The sequence below is a fragment of the Ambystoma mexicanum genome, chromosome 11 (genome assembly GCF_040938575.1).
Source record: "Ambystoma mexicanum isolate Mex_15411 chromosome 11, UKY_AmexF1_1, whole genome shotgun sequence".
In the NCBI taxonomy this organism is placed as follows: Eukaryota; Metazoa; Chordata; class Amphibia; order Caudata; family Ambystomatidae; genus Ambystoma; species Ambystoma mexicanum.
Genome location: NC_090934.1, coordinates 9,830,205 through 9,852,710, shown reverse-complemented (window position 1 = coordinate 9,852,710; position 22,506 = coordinate 9,830,205). Strand labels below are relative to the sequence as shown.

The 22,506-nt window shown below is 46.4% G+C and overlaps 1 protein-coding gene across 1 annotated transcript in view; it reads left to right on the top strand.

Moving 5' to 3' along the window:
- The window catches only part of RPL11 (ribosomal protein L11), a 37,308-nt gene extending 15,158 nt beyond the window's left edge, over window positions 1-22,150 (top strand). Inside the window, exon 6 of the mRNA XM_069622391.1 lies at window positions 22,077-22,150. Coding sequence (XP_069478492.1) covers window positions 22,077-22,106 — 30 coding nt within the window. The 3' untranslated portion in view covers window positions 22,107-22,150. The remainder of the gene's footprint in view (window positions 1-22,076) is intronic.
- Window positions 22,151-22,506: the final 356 nt, after the last annotated feature.

The window sequence follows — 22,506 nt, the reverse complement described above, 5'->3', positions numbered from 1 at the left end:
TGATGTAGGCGATTCTTTCATCTCTGCAGGTGTAATCCACTGGCTCAATCTGTTATCGTCCTCCTTCCTAAGCCTTTTTTACTCTCTCAGTTCATTACCTTTTTGTATCTTAACCACTGGCATTCTCCAATCTTAGTTAAACCTACCTGAAAAGTGTTACTTTGATTTTGGGCACAAGACCATCTCTGGGTTGGACTTGGTGTTGGGGACCTGTTAGTGGTTATTCTAAAGTCTTACTGAATGTCCTGCATCAGACACTACTTGTCCACGTTTCACTGGTCATTGAATCATATGGTTTATTTCTTCTCACAAGGGTGACTAAATCGATCAGTGGCAATATTTGCCTAGAGATTTTATTTGCTGCGGTGCATTTTAGAGGCCCAATCGGAATGAATGGCGTTCTGTGTACACTCGTTGCTGTGGCCCTAGACCTCTCCCAGCCCTCCTGTGACTGAGCCGTGCTGCTCTGCCACCTTAACCTTATTGGATTTGTGTACAGTGCCTCCCTGTGCACCATAATAGGTTGGCCTCGCACAATCCATTCGAGGGTTGATTTTTGGAAACCCATTTAACATGCTTATAAGAAAGGTGGTAATAAACACCGTACAAAACCTCAAATGTAAGTCATTCTGTAGCGCTGTTATCCTGCATATATAAAGATGCGTTTTTTTGTTTAAACATTTTAGACGCTTTCATTTGTGCAGGTGTGTAACGCTCAACTAACCACTCGCTTAAGAGTTGGGCTTGGCCTGCTCCATCACCCCACCAATAAGAGCCTCGTAACACATGGATGGGAATCCCTGCTAGCCACGGAATGGAGCCGTGCAATGTAAAGATCTACCTAACGCTTTATTTAAAGGCCTGTCTTGAACTGTCGACAAGCAATCGGAGTATAGAAGGGGGCGTTGACGCAGAAGGAAAGGCGAGTAGCAGGCCTGGAATATCTCCTGCATCCAAAGGCTGGACTCGTCTTAGGATCAGAGAGACGAAAGTTGGAGCCCAAGGATCCAATGCTCGCTCAGATTTATTGTAATTTGCAGAATCCCCTTCTTGCCCGAAGATGGCGCTGCTTTTGCCTTGCGATGTGCATCTATGGGGAATCTGGCACCTTCCCTGGCTTTCCAGGAGGCTTCTAACCTCCATCAGGAAACCAAGGATGGCCAGAGGACGAGGCATCATGCGAGTCCAATGACTAGCATTGACCTTGGTATGGCACCTATGCCCCACCCCTCCCTCAGTTGCAAAGGATCCCTTGTGCAGGACGTGGAACAGCAGATTAACTGCAGACCTTCACCTGGGGAAACATGGTCTACAACACAATACTGCATGGTGTCATTATGAAGAGGCACCGCAAGGAAGACTAAACTGGCTTTTTGGATGACTGAACCAGCCTGCTAGTAACTACTGGCCCACGCTAAAGTGCAGTTTGCACACTGTTCAAATATACCCCGGCAACAGGTTAAAACTATTGCAAAGGGCCAGCACTGTGGAATGCTGGCTGCCATGATAGGCGACCGCGTCTTCATTTGCTTCATTGTTTAGGGACTCATGGAAGGCGAGTGGGCAATATTAGAGTAATGCAGTAAGATGGCAGCACGTTGGGTGAGCTTGCACTGATGAATGCTTTTAGCCCATCACATTTAATACAAAATGGTATGTAGCCTCAAATGTGACATTGGCAGCAAAAGTGCTGATGGCAGTGGCACGCTAGATTGAGTGGCAGTGTAAGCTACTAGCTGGGCAGAAGGTCACTTGCCCCCTCCTTACACAAAGCACACTTTATTTCTTACTCAACCGGGAGCCATTTTATTACTAGCCATTGGCCAGTGTGGGACGTATTGAGGCCTGAGCAACCGTCAAGCACGCCTTTTTGATAAAATCTTGTAACACGCAAGTGGGTGACATGATGGGCAAGAAGACCATGAAGTGGGGCTGCATCAATACCTCAATAAAATGTTAAGGTGGTGCCCTCGGCGTGATGGCAGCAGCGCTGCCAAGGTCGCTTACAGAGTGGATCTCGGCTGTTGCGCATAACTAAAGAGTCCAGTGTCTGGAAGCTAGAAGTCTTGCTTTTTTATCACATGCAATTGTAGGATATATGGTGTCGAGGTTGGAGTAAGACCAACACTGGAATTGTTGTATAATTTGTCTTCAAATTACACGATAGTACAGAGGATATCTGGGATGGTGTTTCGACCCTCCTTTTTTTTCAAGGCTGGCACACATAGTATTAATGATGATGCCAAAGTATCCGATTCAAATCATATTAATGTGGCAAAAGCATATTAAATTAATGCATTCAGTGAATGATTGGGAATGATTAACGAGCGCTGGGGAGGGGGAGGGATAAATGGCATTGTCTGACACTCGGTGAAATCAGTTGCCTGAATAAACTAAAGGGTGCGTACAATTTCAATGTGCAGAGTATATTATAAATGAGCTAATCGTGGCTTGATTACGCCTGTTAAGACTACATTTGAAGGATTAGTTCTGAAATCATGGGGTGGAAAAACAAAATACTGAGCATATAGCGTTCACCCGTGTCTGAACATGATTATATGAAGTAACTGGTCTAAGAGGGAAAAAATCACGTTGCTTCATGTTATTCAACCATTGATGTAACCTTGTGGGAGACTACATATAGGTAACCCACCTTCTGGTATCGGTCTGTACTACACGAGTGGGTAGTGTGACATCTCAAGAGGCGTCAATGTCAGCTGTAGGGCTCTAGCAAAGAAATTCACAAATACAAGCACTACCTTTAGTTAACATTTTAAATAGGCGTGCTTTTAAAAAGGCAATTCAAGTAACCATGTAAAGATACTTTTCAGAATCAAAACCAGTTGGTGGATACTGTTTGGATAAGCTTCATGCACAATTCCTACACACTGAGGCGACTTCAATCACAAGGACAGTAATGCTATTTATATATCACACTAGTCATACTTTGCAGAAAGGTAACATTGAAGGAAAAAGGTTAAACCGGTACTCGGTATGTGTGAGGACACTTAAACTTCCAATGTAGTCTAGACAAGCCTTTCCTGTCAAGTCTAAAACAATTTGCCACCTAGGAGGGATAGCAAATCAGTCAATAGGCTAGGTGTCTGCAGGGAGCCAGGACAGCCAATTAAGAACAGTCTATGGAGCTGAGGCACTGCTTAGATAAGTCTTGCACAAAGTTATGGACGTTTTTAGAAATAACTTGTAGGGTCATAAACTGTTGACTGTACAAGGATTGGTATTGACTCTAAAGGTAAAACCATGCAATTCCCAACTGAGAAAAGCACGCAGAGAGTTGAGTACCCCAAGTCTAAAAAGTACCTCTGGTTAGTTGTCCAGCTGGATTCTGTCCTGTTGCAGCCGTGCAGACCCTGGGTTCCTGAGCCTCCGTTGTGGCAACAAGAGGTAGGATGAATGCATGGCTCCTGCGACGGCACTTGGAGGTCGTTGGCCACTATGGGCTTTTCAGTTCGTGGTTTCATCGCTTAGTAAACGGTACTGTTGCAGATCTCGAATACCGGTTCCTTCACTCCTTGGGTTTTGCACTCTGAGGCGACTCAATCTCAGGTCATCCTGCTTCTGGATGGTCCTTCAGACTCCTGGAGCTTCTAGCAGGATTTCAGACTTTGCGCTCTACTACAGATTTCTCGACCCCTGGCACTGTTCTTGCAGCCGTGAAGTACAGCCAGTCGGGGAAGATGATCCAGTGGAGTTTGTTGCAAGGTTAGTTGGTCCCACTAACCCAAAGGAGAAGAAGTCACTTCTGGAGTTTGTGTTGAGTTTCAGCAGAGCAGCAGGGCTTCACAGGGCAATTCAAAGGTCCAGGAGGTTGCAGCAAGCTTTGTTTGCGGTTTCTTCACCTGGTATTTCTTCCAGTGGTCTACTCTGCCTCTAGTTCAAAAACCTTCCCCCAATCATACATGGCCTAGCTGTCACTCAGGCCAGCTAGCCAATCAGGACTGGTTGCATTCAGGCACTCCTAGAGAGACAAAGGACAGGAGATTCGGGAACCTCTCACATCCTGCCTCTCCAGACACTGCCAAAGGCAAAACTAACAAAGGTCTCAAACCTGGCTCAATGCACAGGAAACAGAAAATGGTGAAAAAAGACTGGGCCATTTTGACTAAATGGGTGCTATATTGCAGTGGAGGATTCAGCCTTTGGTACAAAAGCACAATGGTAGGAAAATTAAACCACTGCCACCAGCCATTTAAAGTAGTGAGGCTAACATAAATGTTACATAAGAATGTAGGAAAAGGGCTACTGGGTAAACCGCCGTACCCCGCCACCCCCACAAAGACTCTGCATAAGATGTGGTGTGAGTCAATTTCACTTACTATTCTTGGGAACTGCAGTTCACACAAGAAAAGCGATTTAAACCATCAAAAATCTAAAGGCTTTCTGTGACACTGCACTGAAGGTGCTGTCACCATACAGGAAGTAGATGCCTATGGGGTCAAAAACAGACCGTAATAATAAATACGGTCAAAACACATGAAGGTCTCACTCCAAGGTTAAAATTTAAAGTTCCAAGTCCAGCGAAAGAGCTGGGAGTTGCTAAGGTGGGAGGAATTTTCTCCCTAAACAACGCTCTTTATACAATGGTTGCTGTGACTTTCCAGTGCGTTTGTGATCTAATGCAGGGGGGGATTAAGAATAAGATATAATCTAATGGAGTGGGGGGTTCTGAGAAAGGTGTGCATAAACAAAGTGCTAGGCTAGTCTAAAAGTGGAGGAAAACTTAGCTTCTGAAATGTGTATGTGTATGTACACACCCAAACCCCATTGGCCTTGTCACGTGCCTCATGTTCTCATGGTACATTGTGAGAATATTTAGTATTCACGATTAAGATGTGATGTGTTTGCACCATCGTCCTGAATGTTGCGTCTATAGAAATAGACGGAATGCTAATGCGGAAATGAAAAGATGCTACAGCTGATCTCCTGTATTAATGAACATGATTGTATAATGTCAACAGAAGTACATGTGGAAATGTAAATATATTTCTGAATTGAATGCGTGTTTAGTCTCCATACGTTTTGGTGTTTATGGAGACATCTGGCCAAGTGCAGTGAACAATGTTGGCGTGTGCCTCATTTTGGGAATTAGCATTTACACACGGGAACGGTCAGGAAAAACTTAAATCTTTGAAGGAAAATAGATGCTCAATTACAGAACTAGAAAAGATGAAGATAAATTGCCAAACATGTCCAGTTGAGAATCAGTGCTCCAGATGAGAATTGGAAATGACTTAAGAATGTGTTCATTTAGGGTGTAAAATTGGCAAATACACCCCTTTCAGGCTCACAATCTACTAGCATTGGCAAGTAGTTATTATGCAGGACAATACGCTAACTTGCTGGCGGGTATAGGGATGTTAGAAACTTAATTTACTGCGAACGCTTTGTTGGTTGTAAATGGCAAATACAACTTCCACTGTGTAAGCTTGACAGCAGTGCAGCAAATTGAAGTGTTTATGGCAGCATGCACCATTTTACAAAAAAGCACTGCTAAATATTTTATCTTGGGTTGAGTATGTAAACCAAAGAACTCTCCCTGTAGGTCTAGTGGGATTTTTAAGAATGTTAAATGCCGGCCATATCTGTAGGGCTGGCTGCAATAAGAAAATCAATTCTGTTCCCTTCCATTGTATGGATCGGTATGTGCTAACCTCTTAATAAAATCATGGATTGCCTGTCATAATAACATGGAAAAAGAATAAGTGGGTCTCTAGACAGCCTTTAAAAATGAGGTAGCAAACTAGTCCATGATTGCTGGTCCTATATTGTGAATCAGTGTGTGTGTATGTATATATATATATATATATATATATATATATATATATATATATATATATATATATATATATATATATATATATATATATGGTTACTGAACAAATGTGTGTAAGTGGCTAAGTAAATGTCAATCATGTTCATTTAGTCATTTTTATAGTAGTCCAACAAAACTGCCCCAAAAGTCGGAAATCATGTAGGCAGGGCTTTACCAAAAACAAATTCAGTTCATAATTGGGAGTCCCACAGACTGTACGGCTGTACAGTTGGATCTGGATTCCATTTGCCTCCATTCTGTTTCCACCTCTTGGCACATTTAACGGTTTGTAGGCCAATCTGACACTTTGTCAGGAATACCATCACCAGGATAAAAAGCAATGTGCTGTATTGGGGTCTTGGACACCTCATGTTCATATGCTCTTATCCGAAGTCTGAATTCTTGTATGGTACTATACCGATGTATACCTTGTGTACCTTGTGATGCGCACACAATGGCAGAAATTACTTAATTTGTAAGACAATTGATTAAATTCTATATGAACTCGTCTAAGCCTTTACATTTCATTATTTATAATGCTTGTCAGACCCAGGGGGGTCGGGGGGGGGTGTTCTATCGGGGCGCAGCAGCTACAGGAATAAGCAAAGCTTAGTTACAAAGAATCATGGTATAAGATGCCTTACTTACAAAGCATTACTTAGAGAAAGGGGTATATGCAGGTATTTACAGATAATACAAGATGAGCATAGATATTTACAAATATAACGGGCAATATATAGCGTTATGGTTAACACTGTGGGGGTAGCCAGTAGTAAAGAGATGCATTTCATAAAAGGCAGAGAAGTCATGATTTACAGTTAGCAGAAGGGCATTGCTAGTTGCTGTGCAAGGTTCTATATCATGTGATTTAGTGGTCATTGGATTTCAGCCACAAGATATTGGTTCTAAAGTTTTGGTAAGATTGGTCTATTCTCAGTGTAAAAGGCAAGGAGTTCCATAGTTTGACCGCTTTAACTGTTATCTCCAATCGCGGATAGTTTAAATCTAGGGATGGACAGGTGATCCCTGTTTGCTGATCTGGATGGTTTTAGGGAAGTCTGGAATCTCTCAGACAGGTAGATGGTGGCAGCTTATTAAGAGATTTATGGGTAAGCAACAGTTTTTAGAAGTATTTTGTCATTAGTCCGGAGCTAGTAGTTCTGCCGACTGCTGAGATGTGGTCTCTTCTGGAGATGCCTAATGCCGCTCTAAGGGCTTTATTTTGTAGGGTTTGGATTCTTCTAATGGTGGATTTGTTAATGCCGGGCGTTCCAGTAGTCCAAGCGGGGCAGGATGAGGGGTCTGGCCAGGATGGTGCAGCTGCTGTTGTAGAGAAATGGCTTACCGGTTTTAGTTAACCAAAGCTTGGCTGTCTGCCCAAGACATCTAGCCTTGGGTTCACACTGTAACCTTGTACATATCTGTATCCTTGCAAATATAATCTGCTTTATCTTTTCATTGTTTTTATACCTGTAACCTCGTTATTGCTCTGTCTGCCTTATGCTGTAACTAAGTGATGCGCCCGGTTGCCCTTGGTGTGCTATACAAATAAAATAAACAAATGCATGTATAGGCATAGTGGATGCTAGCGAGTACCCTATTTGGCAAAGGAGAGGGTGGAGTCGAGATAAAAACCTAGTGTCCTCCTGTGCTCAATTATGATTGAAGAATAGACGGATCCTAGTTTTTTTGTTAGTAGGGGTGCCCAGGATGATGAGTTCTATATCACTCGGGCATAGACGATTCATGGCCATCCATGCCTGGATGGTGGACTTTGTTCACCAAATCCTTGTCATAATCCCCTGAAAGTGGGAGGAGGATCTGAGTATTGTCTAACACATGGAACATGTACCACATACAATCTTGTGTTCATCGTGCCAGGTACCCAGGATCTGTTGTATGAGTCATGAAAGGTGGACTAAGAATAATTTGCTATAGGTGAACGGTGGCTTATCGCCAGTGTTTCACATCATTGTCTATCATGAGAAAATGTTCATTTCTTAATCTTTTATATAGCAGGTTGCTGTTTGTTATACAAAGTGATAATCCTCACCAGGTCCTCATTGGTACTGGGCTGTTTGTTCTTGGGAATCAGCAAGTCTTCACAATCAAATATTGGCTGAGCTGTTTCACAGTATTACATACACTTGCTAGAAATCTTGCTTTCGCCCCTTCTTGCATTCCCCGATGTTTTGATGTCACTTCTGGCTCCAATAGAGTGCACTTTTGTTAATGACTCGCATTCAGGGACGGTGTTGCGTGTAGTGTAAGTTAACTTCATGTGGTTTTCGAGATGTCTTGCTTTGTAATCCGCTGCCCTCTGCATATATGTGGATGTCCAAGAAATTGATCATGGTGCGGTGTAGTTAATCCAAAATAAAGAAGCAAAGTGATCCAGGTCCCCTGGGAACCCTGCCAAGCGATGCCAGGCAATGCTCTTTACAGGGGCACCACACCAAAGCATGGATGGTGCCCTTCTCCTCCTGCACTCCAGTCGGATTAACATTTGCCCATTTTGTTGACATTGCAACAAACCAATGTACACTAAATACTGCACTCAACGGTCTGTTAGCATTTGGAAAGTGCATAATTTCATCAAGTCTATGCTAATTCACGCGGCCTTGCATGTAAGGACCTCTTAAAGGAGCCATAGAGGAATCCAGGTATTCATGGCCACATTACCAAAGAAGGGTCATGCCCCATTCTGCACTTGTCAAAATGCAAATGTGTTGGTGTTAGTTGATTCCTCGCTCTGCCACAAGATGGCATGACCGCTGTCCAGGTCAGAGGCTTGTTTCGCTGTACTGTGTATCCAGTCCATGACTGCGCCATTCATGATTGGTCGTCCTCAGCAAAGGCTGTTTTGTATGTGTATTGGCTGCCACCTCAGTGTGCATCCGTAACTAGAATAGTTTATGCAGAGCGACCGCCAACATGCGCTGGCCTTGCCTTCGGAAAATGCAAGCTGTGGATATACGGATGCCTAGTGAGGGGAGCATGCAAGCTGTGGATATACAGATGCCTAGTGAGGGGAGCATGCAAGCTGTGGCTATACAGATGCCTAGTGAGTGGAGCATGCCAGCTGTGGCTATACGGATGCCTAGTGAGGGGAGCATGCAAGCTGTGGATATACGGATGCCTAGTGAGGGGAGCATGCAAGCTGTGGCTATACGGATGCCTAGTGAGGGGAGCATGCAAGCTGTGGCTATACGGATGCCTAGTGAGGGGAGCATGCAAGCTGTGGCTATACGGATGCCTAGTGAGGGGAGCATGCAAGCTGTGGCTATACGGATGCCTAGTGAGGGGAGCATGCAAGCTGTGGCTATACGGATGCCTAGTGAGGGGAGCATGCAAGCTGTGGCTATACGGATGCCTAGTGAGGGGAGCATGCAAGCTGTGGCTATACGGATGCCTAGTGAGGGGAGCATGCAAGCTGTGGCTATACGGATGCCTAGTGAGGGGAGCATGCAAGCTGTGGATATACGGATGCCTAGTGAGGGGAGCATGCAAGCTGTGGCTATACGGATGCCTAGTGAGGGGAGCATGCAAGCTGTGGATATACGGATGCCTAGTGAGGGGAGCATGCAAGCTGTGGATATACGGATGCCTAGTGAGGGGAGCATGCCAGCTGTGGATATACGGATGCCTAGTGAGGGGAGCATGCCAGCTGTGGATATACGGATGCCTAGTGAGGGGAGCATGCAAGCTGTGGATATACAGATGCCTAGTGAGGGGAGCATTCCAGCTGTGGATATACAGATGCCTAGTGAGGGGAGCATGCAAGCTGTGGCTATACGGATGCCTAGTGAGGGGAGCATGCAAGCTGTGGCTATACGGATGCCTAGTGAGGAGCATGCAAGCTGCGGATATGTACAGATGCCTGGTTGAAGGTGCATGCACGCTGTGGATATGTACGGATGCCTGGTTGAAGGAGCATGCACGCTGTAGATATGTACGGATGCTACGTTGGAGCATGCGCTGTGGATATGTACAGATGCCTGGTTGAAGGAGCATGCACGCTGTGGGTATGTACGGATGCCTGGTTGAAGGAGCTTGCACGCTGTGGATATGTACGGATGCTACGTTGGAGCATGCGCTGTGGATATGTACAGATGCCTGGTTGAAGGAGCATGCACGCTGTGGATATGTACGGATGCTACGTTGGAGCATGCGCTGTGGATATGTACAGATGCCTGGTTGAAGGAGCATGCACGCTGTGGATATGTACAGATGCCTGGTTGAAGGAGCATGCACGCTGTGGATATAGTAAGCTCAGCAGGTTGAGCGCTCACTGCTGCGATCTGAGCATGATCTGCAGGTCGCAGGTTCAAATTATGGCAAGGCCAACACAGCCGTTCATCCTTCTGAGGTCGATAAATGAGTACCAATTTCAGTTAGGCGATATTGCTCTGTAAAGCGCTTTGGATTAAGGCGCTATATAAATAACACATTTATCATTATGTGGATGCCTATTGAGGGGAGCATGCAAACTGTGGATATACAGATGCCTATTGAGGGGGGGGGGCAAGCAAGCTGTGGATGCCTATTGAAGGTGTACCAGTGACCTGGAGGCAAGCCTTTTTTTCTAAGCACTGGTATTTGTCTTGCTTAGATTGTGTGGTGGTGTTGCAACTCCATTATTTGAAATGGGGTGCGCAGGCCATGTGCTTTTATATTCTGGGTACTGGGGCAGACTCCTTGTTAATGTACCTGATCAGCCATATCGTACTGGTGCTGCTGTGCTATTTTCTAGATTCTTGTGGCAGGCAAACCTGCACACTGCCTGTTTGAATGTTTGCACAAGTGTGCTAATGTACAAACCACTAGCACTGCCACCACAGGGTGGATTGACTAGGTGTGGGCTACATCTGCAAGCTGCGGGGGACGTGTCTTTCAGCAAGCCAGTCGGTTATGGCAGGCACATGGCTGTATCACCCTTGCACTGCTCTGCCTTGGCAGGCGATGGGTACTGGCCCACTTTGGAACGCAATCTAGAAGGGGGTGCTGATGTTAGATGTGGCTTGGTTGGGACTAAAGGCAAGTAATTGGGATGGTGCAAGGAATACACTAACATTGTCTTTCAGAGGAATGACCACCTATTGTTTGATGTAAAGTGGCGAATGAGCATATTGGTAGGAGTGAGTCTGTGCTTACGGTAGGAGGCCCCTATTCCTGGTTAGCTTGCTGTGCCTGACCTGGTGGTGGACCTGATATTCTGTGGGTGGTGAGAGTATGTGTTCGCCCTGAGGGATTGTCCTTTTTCATGAGGCTTTGTCGGATTTTTTTCTGGGTCCTTGGCCCTAGTTGATGGCGGGTGGCTGGGTAATTCCTGCCCAGTTTGTGGTTACTGCATTACTGAGTCCAACCAAGCATGAGGACCGAACCGTAATGGAAGTGCTACGAGGCTCTGCAGTAGTGGCTCTATGTGCATTCCAAGATGGGTAGAGGTTGGCACAGTGGGACCTGCAATGGTGGCTTTGCTGGTTGGGTCCCAGATGGGTACGGTTTGACAGGAGCGCGTCCACTCACAATTGGCTCAGTGCTTTTATGCTCTGGGAATGTGGTGGTGTCTGCGGATGAGTTTGTATGACTGGGGTTGGCACCTCCTGGAGTGATTAGTATTGTGCTTCCTTATGGGGAAGAGTTCTGTTATGGGTGCTGTTGAGATCTAGTTTCCACCTTGATCTATACAGATGGACATCTGCTTGTTCCTAGAGCGTGGGGCATGCCTGTTCAGGTTGCAGAGAGCTGTCCTGGTGAAACGATTATAGTGAAGCCAGGTCTTGGGTTGGGGTCATGGGCAGTGAGATTTGGAGTGCTGGAGGGGGTGGTCACTGGCAGATTTTTTGGCACAAGGGGGCTGTTTGCCACTGAAGGCGCGCTGGGGTGTGGAGAGCCTGCAGCTGCCTCACCCAGAGCATGCTGGTCTCTTGAGCCGTCTTCCATGCATGACGGTTCCTACTTTTCCATGATGTCTTATTTTCCGGCTCGACTGCTACTACTTTTCGAGATGTCATTTTAGCTGAAAATCTGCCCATTGGTCGAGGGTTTCGCTGCCCTAGGTAGGCCTTTTCATGGATTGGGGGAAAAGCCAGATTTTCAATGCTTTATGGATGGGGGATGGCCAGTGTCGGTGCCAAGGTGAAGTTGGTGGATTCTCCAACCCAGGCTGAGTAAGAGGCTGGAATCTCTAGCAAGAGGGCTGTGCTTGACCTTGGGACGGTGTGTTGGGAGATGTGTAATCTTCTCCTGAAGGTAGGCCGGCCGGCCTTGTGCACTGACCAGTGGACGCACAGGATTTTTAAAGTGGCCCTTGGTCCAATAGGGATCCAGTGAAGGGTGCGAGAACAGGCGAGGTATGATTCATGTGTCCCAGGGCAAGGAGTCTGGCAGCCACAGTTCATGTGTGTTGGTAGGCCAGTGCACCCCAGAGATGCATAGTCCAGTCGGGACATGGACATAATGGCAGCCAGTCTGTTGGGGTAGGTGAGGTAGGGGAAGATTCTTCTGAGAAGCCTGTGGTGGTAGCGGCAGGATTTGGATACGTTAATCTGGTGTGACATGGTGAGGGGACGGGATGTTGAGGGAAGGGGGCCGTGGGAGTGGAGCAGTTTTGCCACGCACAATGATCGGTTTTCCCTGGATTAAGAAGCAGGTTGTCTTGTCATCCTAGGTCTCTATCTGGGGCAAGTTGGGTCGGGTTTTGGGAATTCTCTGGATCATTTGTGTAGTAGCGTACTCGTAGCAGGTGAGGTTGTGCGAGCGGATGATCCCTGGCAGAAGTAGAGGTTGGAGAGGGGCAAGGCCCTTGGGGTACTCCAGTGTTCACAGGGCGAGTGTGCACCGAGTGTTGGATTCTTAGGGAGTGCAGTCGGTCAAGGAGGATTGAGTGGTTAATGCTGTCAAATGCTGCTGAGAATAATTTGATGACCAGCGCAGCACATCCTTTAGTCTTGACTAGTTTCATAACTACAGAAATCTACATGAAAAGCGAACATTCAGAGAGACTGTTACATACCTTCTATTTGTTTGTATTTTTCCGTCAACGCTAATAAACAACTTTTGGAGATTCCTGCTGCCAGCAGTACCAGTTGCAGAAAGTGCGGGTGGGGGCGGGGCGGGAGGGGCGTATACGTCCTTACTGGTTTGTGATGCTGTCTTATTCCAAGAGAGTAATCAAGTGTGGGTGGCGGCGGGTGCAGAGAGCAGAATGAATTCAATCTCAGGGTCTAACATGCACACACAGCAAACACGTGTGCAATATTTGCAACATTCAAGTCAAAATGAGTACCTGCGTTTCTGCTTCAACAAAATTAAATACATTAGCTTGTTAAATATTCCCTGCCTTCCCGTACGCTGGCACATTTCCTTCTAAACGCATGAATCTGGGCCGATCGTGTCAGGCATTGGATTCCTGACTGCAAACCTATGTAGTACGCTGGCCATGGACAGCCTGAATTGCAGAGCCAGCATTAATTGGCAACCTGCGCCTACATAGGGATTTAATGACTATCTATCCCAAGGAGCAATAGAAGCAGGAATGATTGGTGTACAGCTGAGAAACATGGTTGCTGTAATCGCAAAATAGTCTTTCTGCTTAATGGTAAGCTTTTCATTCAGAATGGAGGCACCGCCATGGGAGCACAGCTTGCTCTAAGCTTTCCATTATGGGGAAAGGCTGGGCGTTGAGGAAAGGGCACCTGGCAGGATACTATTTGCAGAAAACCCTTTTCCTTGGCCTACTTAAATTGAGTATTTTTGATACTAGAACGTGCCAATATTCTATTAAATGCATTGCTACCTGTGTAGTACATGGTACCTTTAGTTGGCAATAAAATTGTTCAAAGAGCCGAGCACCATGGAGCTGACTTTTTCACCCAAATCGGAGATGTCACCTTTGACAAGTTTGTAGTTTACTACAAAGACAAATGGGTGGCCTACTTTCTTCAGAATAGGATATATTACAAAAACCTTTAGTGATGATCTCCAAGTTACTACTAGAACTTGACTTAACCGAGTCCTAATCCCTGCCTGAAAGATTGACCTCTCCCTGTGGATCCGCCTTCAGGAGCACCTCGACCATCCTGAAAGTACAGTAGATGCGCAAGAAGTGTGCATGTGAGTTGGGCACATGTTACATCTCATTTCCCTGGCGCCAAGGGCAGATGGGGCCGTGTCTTGGCATGGGTCATTTTGCCACACCACTGTTCAGCGCCACTCATTCTGCACAATGGTATTTGTGACATTTTAGCAGTTGTCTAAATTGCCCTCGTACCTAATGGGTGCCTAATCCTGCCATATAAATAAAACGGAAATGTAATTCTCATTTTCATGCCATGCCTGTTGCTTTCTCTATGCAGTGAGCCTCCTACCTGTGGGCTTTCTCGCCACAATGGAATCGCCACTAATCCTTGAATATGGCTGTTTTTTAATACTTTGACCTATCATTACTCTGATTAGTGGACTCTCTTCATCACTGGCTCTTAACTCTTGGCATAGACCTTCCATGCATAATGGTTTTCTTCACACTTGCTGCCTAGTGCCACTTTATAATGTATTCTGGGTACACACCTATAGCGGCTTGTGGAATCTGCTTAGATCACATGCTGTGCATAGGGCGACATCTAGTGGAAGCTGTGGAGTATTAGTTTTTGAAACTCAAAAAGGATGTCGACCAGGCGTGCCAGTAATACTAATACTATCACTAGTGTGACCCATGAGCCCTCCCACATCGGCCCTCATTGTTTTACTTTCCGCCATTGTAGACGGACGTGTATAGCGTTTTGGCTTAAAGCCATTGACTATTTCAATTAAAGTATTTCTTTCTATCCTTTCACCGACCTACGAAACATTACACCGGTGAAGACTGAAACTGCCCGGCGAAGACTACCACGATGAACCATTCGGCCTTAAAAGGCCGCCTCGGCCCAGACGAGCAGAGGGGGTGGTCATTTTAGGATGTACTTACTTCCCTGCCTACACTTTCTTCGCCCAGCTGCCCTAGCCTATGATTAAGGAAAATACTCCTTTTAAATTCTGCCTCAAGTGTAATCGCAAATTCCTGTGGGTAGACTTAACATTTAGTTTGTAACTTGTCTCCCAAGAGACCACGTTGAAATGTCTTGTCAAGCGTGCAGGCTCTTCAAGCCAAAGATGTTACAGGACTGTTCCACGAAACGCAGCGCCCACTACGCCAGACAGCTCGAAGGCACCTTTAGCGATGGCAGCAACGCTGCACTTTCGGACAGCGATGGGGTAGCTACACCCCCTGACCCCATAGGACAGGTGAGGCGGCCATGTTGTGGGGACTCACCCGGCGGCGGTAGCGCTACAAAGACACCACTAAGCACATAAGCCCAGGTTGAGACTCGACACCTGGGTCTAGTGATCGCCAGCATTCGACACCCAGGCAAAGGGCCGCTGAGTCCCAGTTCTCTGGGCAATCTCGCTCGATCGCCACACAACTGGGGCCCAACCGGAAGACTAAGGGTGTTGCTCGTAAAACTCTCGCCGAAGGTTGATCGTCCGCAGACGAAGCCTCGGCCCTGCCCGCATCCGTAAATAAAGACGCTCGCGTCAGATATAGTAGTAGGCTCAAAAAAGGCAGGTATACACCTCTGGGCCCCACAGATGGGGACTTGGGATAACCACAGGACTTTCCCCTCAACCGAAGTTCCAAAGAATGGTCTTCTCGAGACATGGATGAGAAGGAGTTTCCACTGCTCTCTTCCCTGCTCCAAGTGGCACACTACCTCAGAAGCAGTGACATTCCGCTTCAGGTTCCCTCCCATGCTTCTCCTTTAGGAGGACGCATTTCCAGCTTCACCCACGCATGGGAGGGAATCCCCTCAGACAGATGCGTGCTGTCTATAGTAGCAGGCGGTTACTGTGTAGAACTACGTCCCCACGACAACCCCCCACAACAGAAGATCAACTCAGAATGCCAGTGTATACTTCTCGAAGAGATTGCCACACTTCTATAAAGGACGCCATCAAAGTCGTCCCATCAACCAGGTAAACAGGGGTATTTATTAATCTTAATTCCTTGTACCAATGTGCCCAGTATTAGATTTGCGCCCTGCAAACAAGTATGTCAAGCCACAAAGTTCTGCATGACTACACTACAAGAGGCAATCCCTCTACTAAAGGGATTAAATGGCAACACTGGATATGAAAGATGCCTATTTCCAGATTTAAATTTTCCCAGCACACAGAAGATTCTTGCATTTCAAGATGGCGAACCAGCACTACCAATTCAAGATGCTGCCCTTTGGAATAACCTCGGCTCCAAGGGTATTCACAAAGGTTCTGCTGGTGGTGGCAGCGCACCTGCGCAGGGAGGCAAGTGTACCCTTGAGGACTGGCTCATTGCAGGGAATTGCCCCTGATTTGCAGACAAAACATTCAGAGAACAATAAACCTCCTCTTTCAACTGGGCTTTTCCATCAACGAGAAAAAGTCAAGCCTAGTGGCAATCACTTCAAAACAGTTCCTAGGAGCTGTCTTAAACACAGAGGAGGGGTTGGTCTTTCCATCAGAGGAAAGAGCAAAAAAATGTTACTGCAAATGCCGCATTATCGGACCGACTGCCAGATAAGGGTGTGCAAAGCTATGCCTTTATATGCATAATGGCATCTTGCATTTTCCTGGTTCCTCACGTGCACCGGCACTTGCGACCCATGCAGGAGTGGTTGGCAAAATCGTCTCAGGCAAGTGGTCAGTGGGACGATCTAGTGGTAGTTTCGCCAACACTTGTACAAAATCTTCGCTGAGGGACAAGGGAAAATTTAACGAAGTCTTTTCTACGATCCAGATGTACAGGCTGTTGTCACGATGGACACTTCATTGGCAGGGTGGGGTGCTCACTACCTTCACCACACAGCTCGGGGTTTGTGGACTTGCACTACATCAATCTGCTGGAGCTTCTGGCAGGATTCAAAGACCTTCAGGCATTCGAACCCCAACAAACCTATCTGTGCAGATCCCAACAGATGGCACTACAGCAATGTTTTATATCAACAAACGGAGGGCTGCGGGGGGGGGGGTTACACGTTTTCCAAATCTGTCCAAACTTGCACAGCAAATTTGGAAATGGGCACTCAAATGTAAGATGTTCCTGCTGCAACATGTTCCTGGGGAACTCCACTCTCTAGCAGACTCATTGAGCAGCGATTCCCCTACCAGAGGACACTAGTGGTGTCTACGAAGGAGTCGTAGAACGCCTCTTCTCTCAATGGGGTTTCCCAATTATAGACTTATTCGCCACAAGCAAACCGTCAATCCCCAGACTTCGCATTCAGGTTCCCCCAGCCAGGCTCCAAGGGGAACACCCTATGGATGAACTGGTCGGGGACATTTGCTTACGCGACCCCCACCCCCCTCCTCAAATCACCTCATGAGGAAGGTGGTGAAAAAGATACACAAGGAACAGATTACCCTTATCCTAGTTGCTCCTATTTGGGCATGACAACCATGGTATCTAATATGCGCAAACTGATGATTTGTGATCCCATCGAACTCCCATGCCAGTACAACCACCTCACCCAGCACAGGACTAACAGTGCACCCGCAGCTGCACTCAATGAACTTGGAAGCGTGGCTCCTGAGTCATAAGTTCGGACATCTCAACCTGCCACAGATGCATGGATATCTTGAAACAATCAAGAAAACCAAACACTAGGCACGGTTACTTTAACAAATGGAGAAGATTTGTAATTTGGTGCCAGGCTAAACCAATCAACTCCATAGAATGTACTCATACCACATTCTAACTTGTATGCTCCATTTGCTAGGTGCCGGCTTAGTATTGAACTCCCTAAAGGTCCACCTGGCGGCTTTGTCAGCCTACACGACCTCTCACAATAAGGTTTCACGGTGGAGTCATCAAAGCATTTATGGAAGGAGTAAAGAGACTCCACCCTCGAATTTCTAACCCGCCGCCAGGGTGGGACCTCAATGTGGTACTCGCTAAGCTCATGGGACCCCCTTTCGAGCCTATGTAAAAGTCTAGTCTCAAACACCTGACTTATAACTGCCGCCTTAGTGGCTATCACTTCTGTAAGATGGGTTGGTAAAATTGCAAGCACTGTCAGTGCAGGATACTTTCTTTGTTGTACACAGACAAGCTGGTTTTACATACACTCCCTAAATTTGCCTCAATTTCATGTAAACCAGTCCATTGAGCTACCGGCTTTCTTACAGGAACCCAACAGCTCAGCTGAGGTAAAACTCCACACACTAGATGTCAGGAGAGCGGTCCTCTACTACGTAGACAAGACTGCTAAGAAAAACGGATCAATTGTCTCCAGCTCCAGGCGGAGAAGGTGACAGCATTTCTGAGAATGCCACCTAGGTGGATAGTCAATGTATCCAACTGTGCTAGTCCCTATCGGATAAGGCACTGCCTTTTACGCCCAGGGCTGACTCTACAAGAGGTACAGGAGCCACTCTGGATTTCATTGCAAATTTCCCCTTGGACCGTACCGTATTTGCAAGGCAGCTACATGGAGCTCTGTACATACTTTCACTCAGCACTACTGCATTGACACTCACTCCAGGACAGATGCACAAGTGAGGAAAAGCGGTTCCAAAACATTTATTCGCTGATTAACTTTCTCACATCACACCACCTCCTTCCACTGCTCGCTATCTATGCACAGCATGTGATCTAAGCAGATTTCACAAGCCTCGGAAGGGATGCATTACTCACCGTAATAGTATTTCTGATGCTTGTATCTGCTCAGATTCACATTGCGACCACCCTTCCTGCCCTCGAAGAATGCTTGAGCTTGTCTAATACGTATCTGCTTGGATACAACTACTCGCACTACACCTTGTCAGAAAAATAACTGAGGGACCTCAATGCGTGAGGGATCATGGGTACAGTGGATGTCCCACTAAGCATAGTATTACCGGCACGCCCTGTCGACGTCCCTTTTTTTAAAATTTTCGAAAAACTGTAATACTCTGCAGCTTCCACTAGATGCCGGCCTAGGCATAGCATGTGAATCTAAGCAGATACGATTACGGTGAGTGATGTATCGTATATATTTTTTGCCTAAGACCTGTCACTTTAGCATTGCGCTGCTTGGGGAATAAGGCTTCATTCCCTCTGCAGTGTAAACCTAAGACGTGCATTGCAGGCAGCTGACGCGAGGTAAGGAGGCCCATCCGGGCATGCCGCCGATTTCCGGGCGCCAACTGGGCCCCCAGGCCCTCCGAGCGTCCCTCTCCCACCCCGCACCCTCTTCCTGCTTCCCGCTCCCCTCCCGCCTCCCAACCCGCCCACCGCCGCTCTGATTGGGCCGTGAGCCCTTAATCACTGGTCCTCCCTGGGCAGCCCTCTGCCCGGCAGCCCCAGCGGCTAAGGGCCCCAAGGCCAAGGGCGGCTCCAGGAAGTGTCAGCAGGTGTCCGCAGGGGAAGCCAAGGAAGCCACCAGACATCGACAAAACTGTAAGTGCTGGCTTGGGTGGGGGGTAGAGCAATTACTCTACTCCACAAAGCTCCTGCCACTCTCACTTACCTTTCAATAGCCTGATTAGACTGCGCCACTTCTAGGCAGTAATGTGATTGTTAGCATATGCCGCACTTAGATGACATCTCTAATAGCCTCTCTGTGAAAAATAGAATTTAGATATACATTTAGAAAGTTGCATTTAGATGTGTACCCAATAGCTGTGAAATGTTGCATTTAGAAGTGTAGCCAATAACTGCTCTGTGGAAAGTTGAATTTAGAAGTACATTTAGAAAGTTGCATTTAGAAGTGTACCCAATAGCCTCTCTGTGGAAAGTTGAATTTAGAAGTGTGCCCAATAGCCTCTCTGTGAAAAGTTGAATTTAGAAGTGTGCCCAATAACCTCTCTGTGAAAAGTAGATTATAGAAGTGTGCCCAATAGCATCTCTGTGAAAAGTTGAATTTAGAAGTGTGCCCAATAGCCTCTCTGTGAAAAGTTGAATTTAGAAGTGTGCCCAATAACCTCTCTGTGAAAAGTTGAATTTAGAAGTGTGCCCAATAGCCTCTCTGTGAAAAGTTGAATTTAGAAGTGTGCCCAATAGCCTCTCTGTGAAAAGTTGAATTTAGAAGTGCGCCCAATAACCTCTCTGTGAAAAGTAGAATATAGAAGTGTGCCCAATAGCATCTCTGTGAAAAGTTGAATTTAGAAGTACATTTAGAAAGTTGCATTTAGAAGTGTACCCAATAGCTTCTCTGTGGAAAGTTGAATTTAGAAGTGTGCCCAATAGCCTCTCTATGAAAGTAGAATATAGAAGTGTGCCCAATAGCCTCTCTGTGAAAAGTTGAATTTAGAAGTACATTTAGAAAGTTGCATTTAGAAGTGTACCCAATAGCTTCTCTGTGGAAAGTTGAATTTAGAAGTGTGCCCAATAGCCTCTCTATGAAAGTAGAATATAGAAGTGTGGCCAATAGCCTCTCCGGGAAAAGTAGAATTTAGAAGTGTGCCCAATAGCATCTCTGTGAAAAGTTGAATTTAGAAGTACATTTAGAAAGTTGAATTCAGAAGTGCACCCAATAGCTGTGAAATGTTGCATTTAGAATTGTGCTCAATAGCCTCTCTGTGAAGTTGAATTTAGAAGTGTCCCCAATAGCCTCCCTGTGAATTAGAAGTCTCTGAAAGGGCATGAAACCCATCATATCTCACCAACATGCTTACTCTCTCCTTACATCACCACTCAACTAGAACACAGAGATACTATGACACCATTCGGTATAACTGTTCTCATATCAACATTCGCCGCTCTCTCCACATTCTAAATAATCACTGCTGGTTACACACCCCCCAGCGAGGCGTTCTCCTCAGGCCTAACGCAGCCACATCCGATCTGGATTAATCCTGCCAGAACGAACACATACTCCTGACCTCTCAACCACCACACCTACCGCTAGAAAGCAGCTATTACACTGATACTGCACGAGCTGTACACATACCTGGTGCTCACACGCACCTTTTTGACTCTCTCTACTCTCTCTAATGATATGAACTTCGGTTCCCAAGGGCGTTCAACCTACCAGCGCCTTCAGACCATACCAATGGTATATAAGGCGCTATATAAATGCAAAATAACAATAACAATAACTTTGTGAGGGGAGAATGGCGTTGTGCTGTATGTGAAAGAAGCAGGCGACGCTCACTCGCCACACAATGGCCTCTGCATACTGATCCAGGGTCACAGGGCAATGCAGTGTCACTCAGGGAACTTTGCATGTTTTCCTCGCAGCGCAGGTGATTTAAAATGTGCTCCTCGAGATGCAAACGCTACCAACTGTATCTTCATGGAGCGGGTTTCTGATGCAAAGATCAGGGAGGCGTGCCCACTCCCACTCAGTATGAGCCTCGTACCCTGCCTTTTAGCCAATAGAATGTGGCATTTACAACTTGCATGCGTTTCCTTTATCGTGGCCCATTTTATGAATTGGTCAAGGTTTATTTGTACAGCAGCCAAATCTACCGCGATGAAAAGCACCTGTGGTAAAGGCCTCTATGAAACAGTGGCGATTATACCTTTCGGTGGCAAAACTATCCTCGAATTGGGGCTTAATTGAGGCCATGACTCCTTCCAACCCTATAAACTCGTATTTAGCATTAAGGTGGATGTCGGGGTCTGCTATTCTCATCAGTGTAACCTTTCCTTGGTATATGGTATCGTGTGGGGGAATATTGCTTACTAAAGCTGTTTTAATATTTCTCATGGTCGGATATAAAATTATACAGTAAACGGATGTAGAAAGTCTCAATAGATTTGATGGACATACATTCAGGATGAGAAACTGAACTGGAGGGAAAGGTGTTGCTATGGTCTACGCCCAGTATCACGGGGAAATGAAAGTTTCGTACTATTTAGTGCACGCACGCAAGTACAAATACTCTAGACTGACTAGATGGCGACTGCCTTGCACGTAACTGCTACTAGAAGCATGGTGCAGGAGAACTGGAACTGACTCGGGCATCCCAAGGTGCTTGCATCTCTGCAGGTCCATGCTGTTGCTTCCCCACCACCCTAGTTTAATTTACTGGAGCTGGCGTTGGTTGCTGGACTGGCGTGCCAGCCATGTGGTGTGCGCCAGGTGTCTTTGACTAAGTCTACAGCAGCACCCAGACTCTTGAACCTTAAAGTGATGGTTGCTGAGCTGAAAGCTACTCGCCCCGTATCTGTTAAATGGCATTCTGTGTTCTTTCCACGTTGTCAATATAAAATCTAATAATTTGTTCTTTCTTTTTCTTTCAGTACGATGGCATCATCCTTCCTGGAAAGTGAGGAGCTGGTCCATTTTCACTTTTGTTAATAAATCTTTGCCAATACTCCTGTGTTGTGTCATTCATGCGTGTGCCCAGTCTGCTATGGCCTTGCTACTGCCTGGCATATGGCTGGTGTCCCAAGACCTGCTCACATGCTGTAGAATCGCGTGGCCTATGTACTTTAGCAGCATGACCAATTGAAACCTACCAGGAGTTCGCTCTGCCCTGTGGCGAAAGATTTTCCCCGAAATAGTGCAGCATTTATTCAGACCTTGCTGCGGCCCTCTGCTGGTTCATTCACACTACCTGTGGCTGAGTGGACCATCAAACCCTGACCTTCAGTTGAACCCAAAATACCTTTGTGTACTGCAGCGTGGGCATCTTTCCTCCCGAGCATGTCTGTGGTCAAGCAGTGGAGG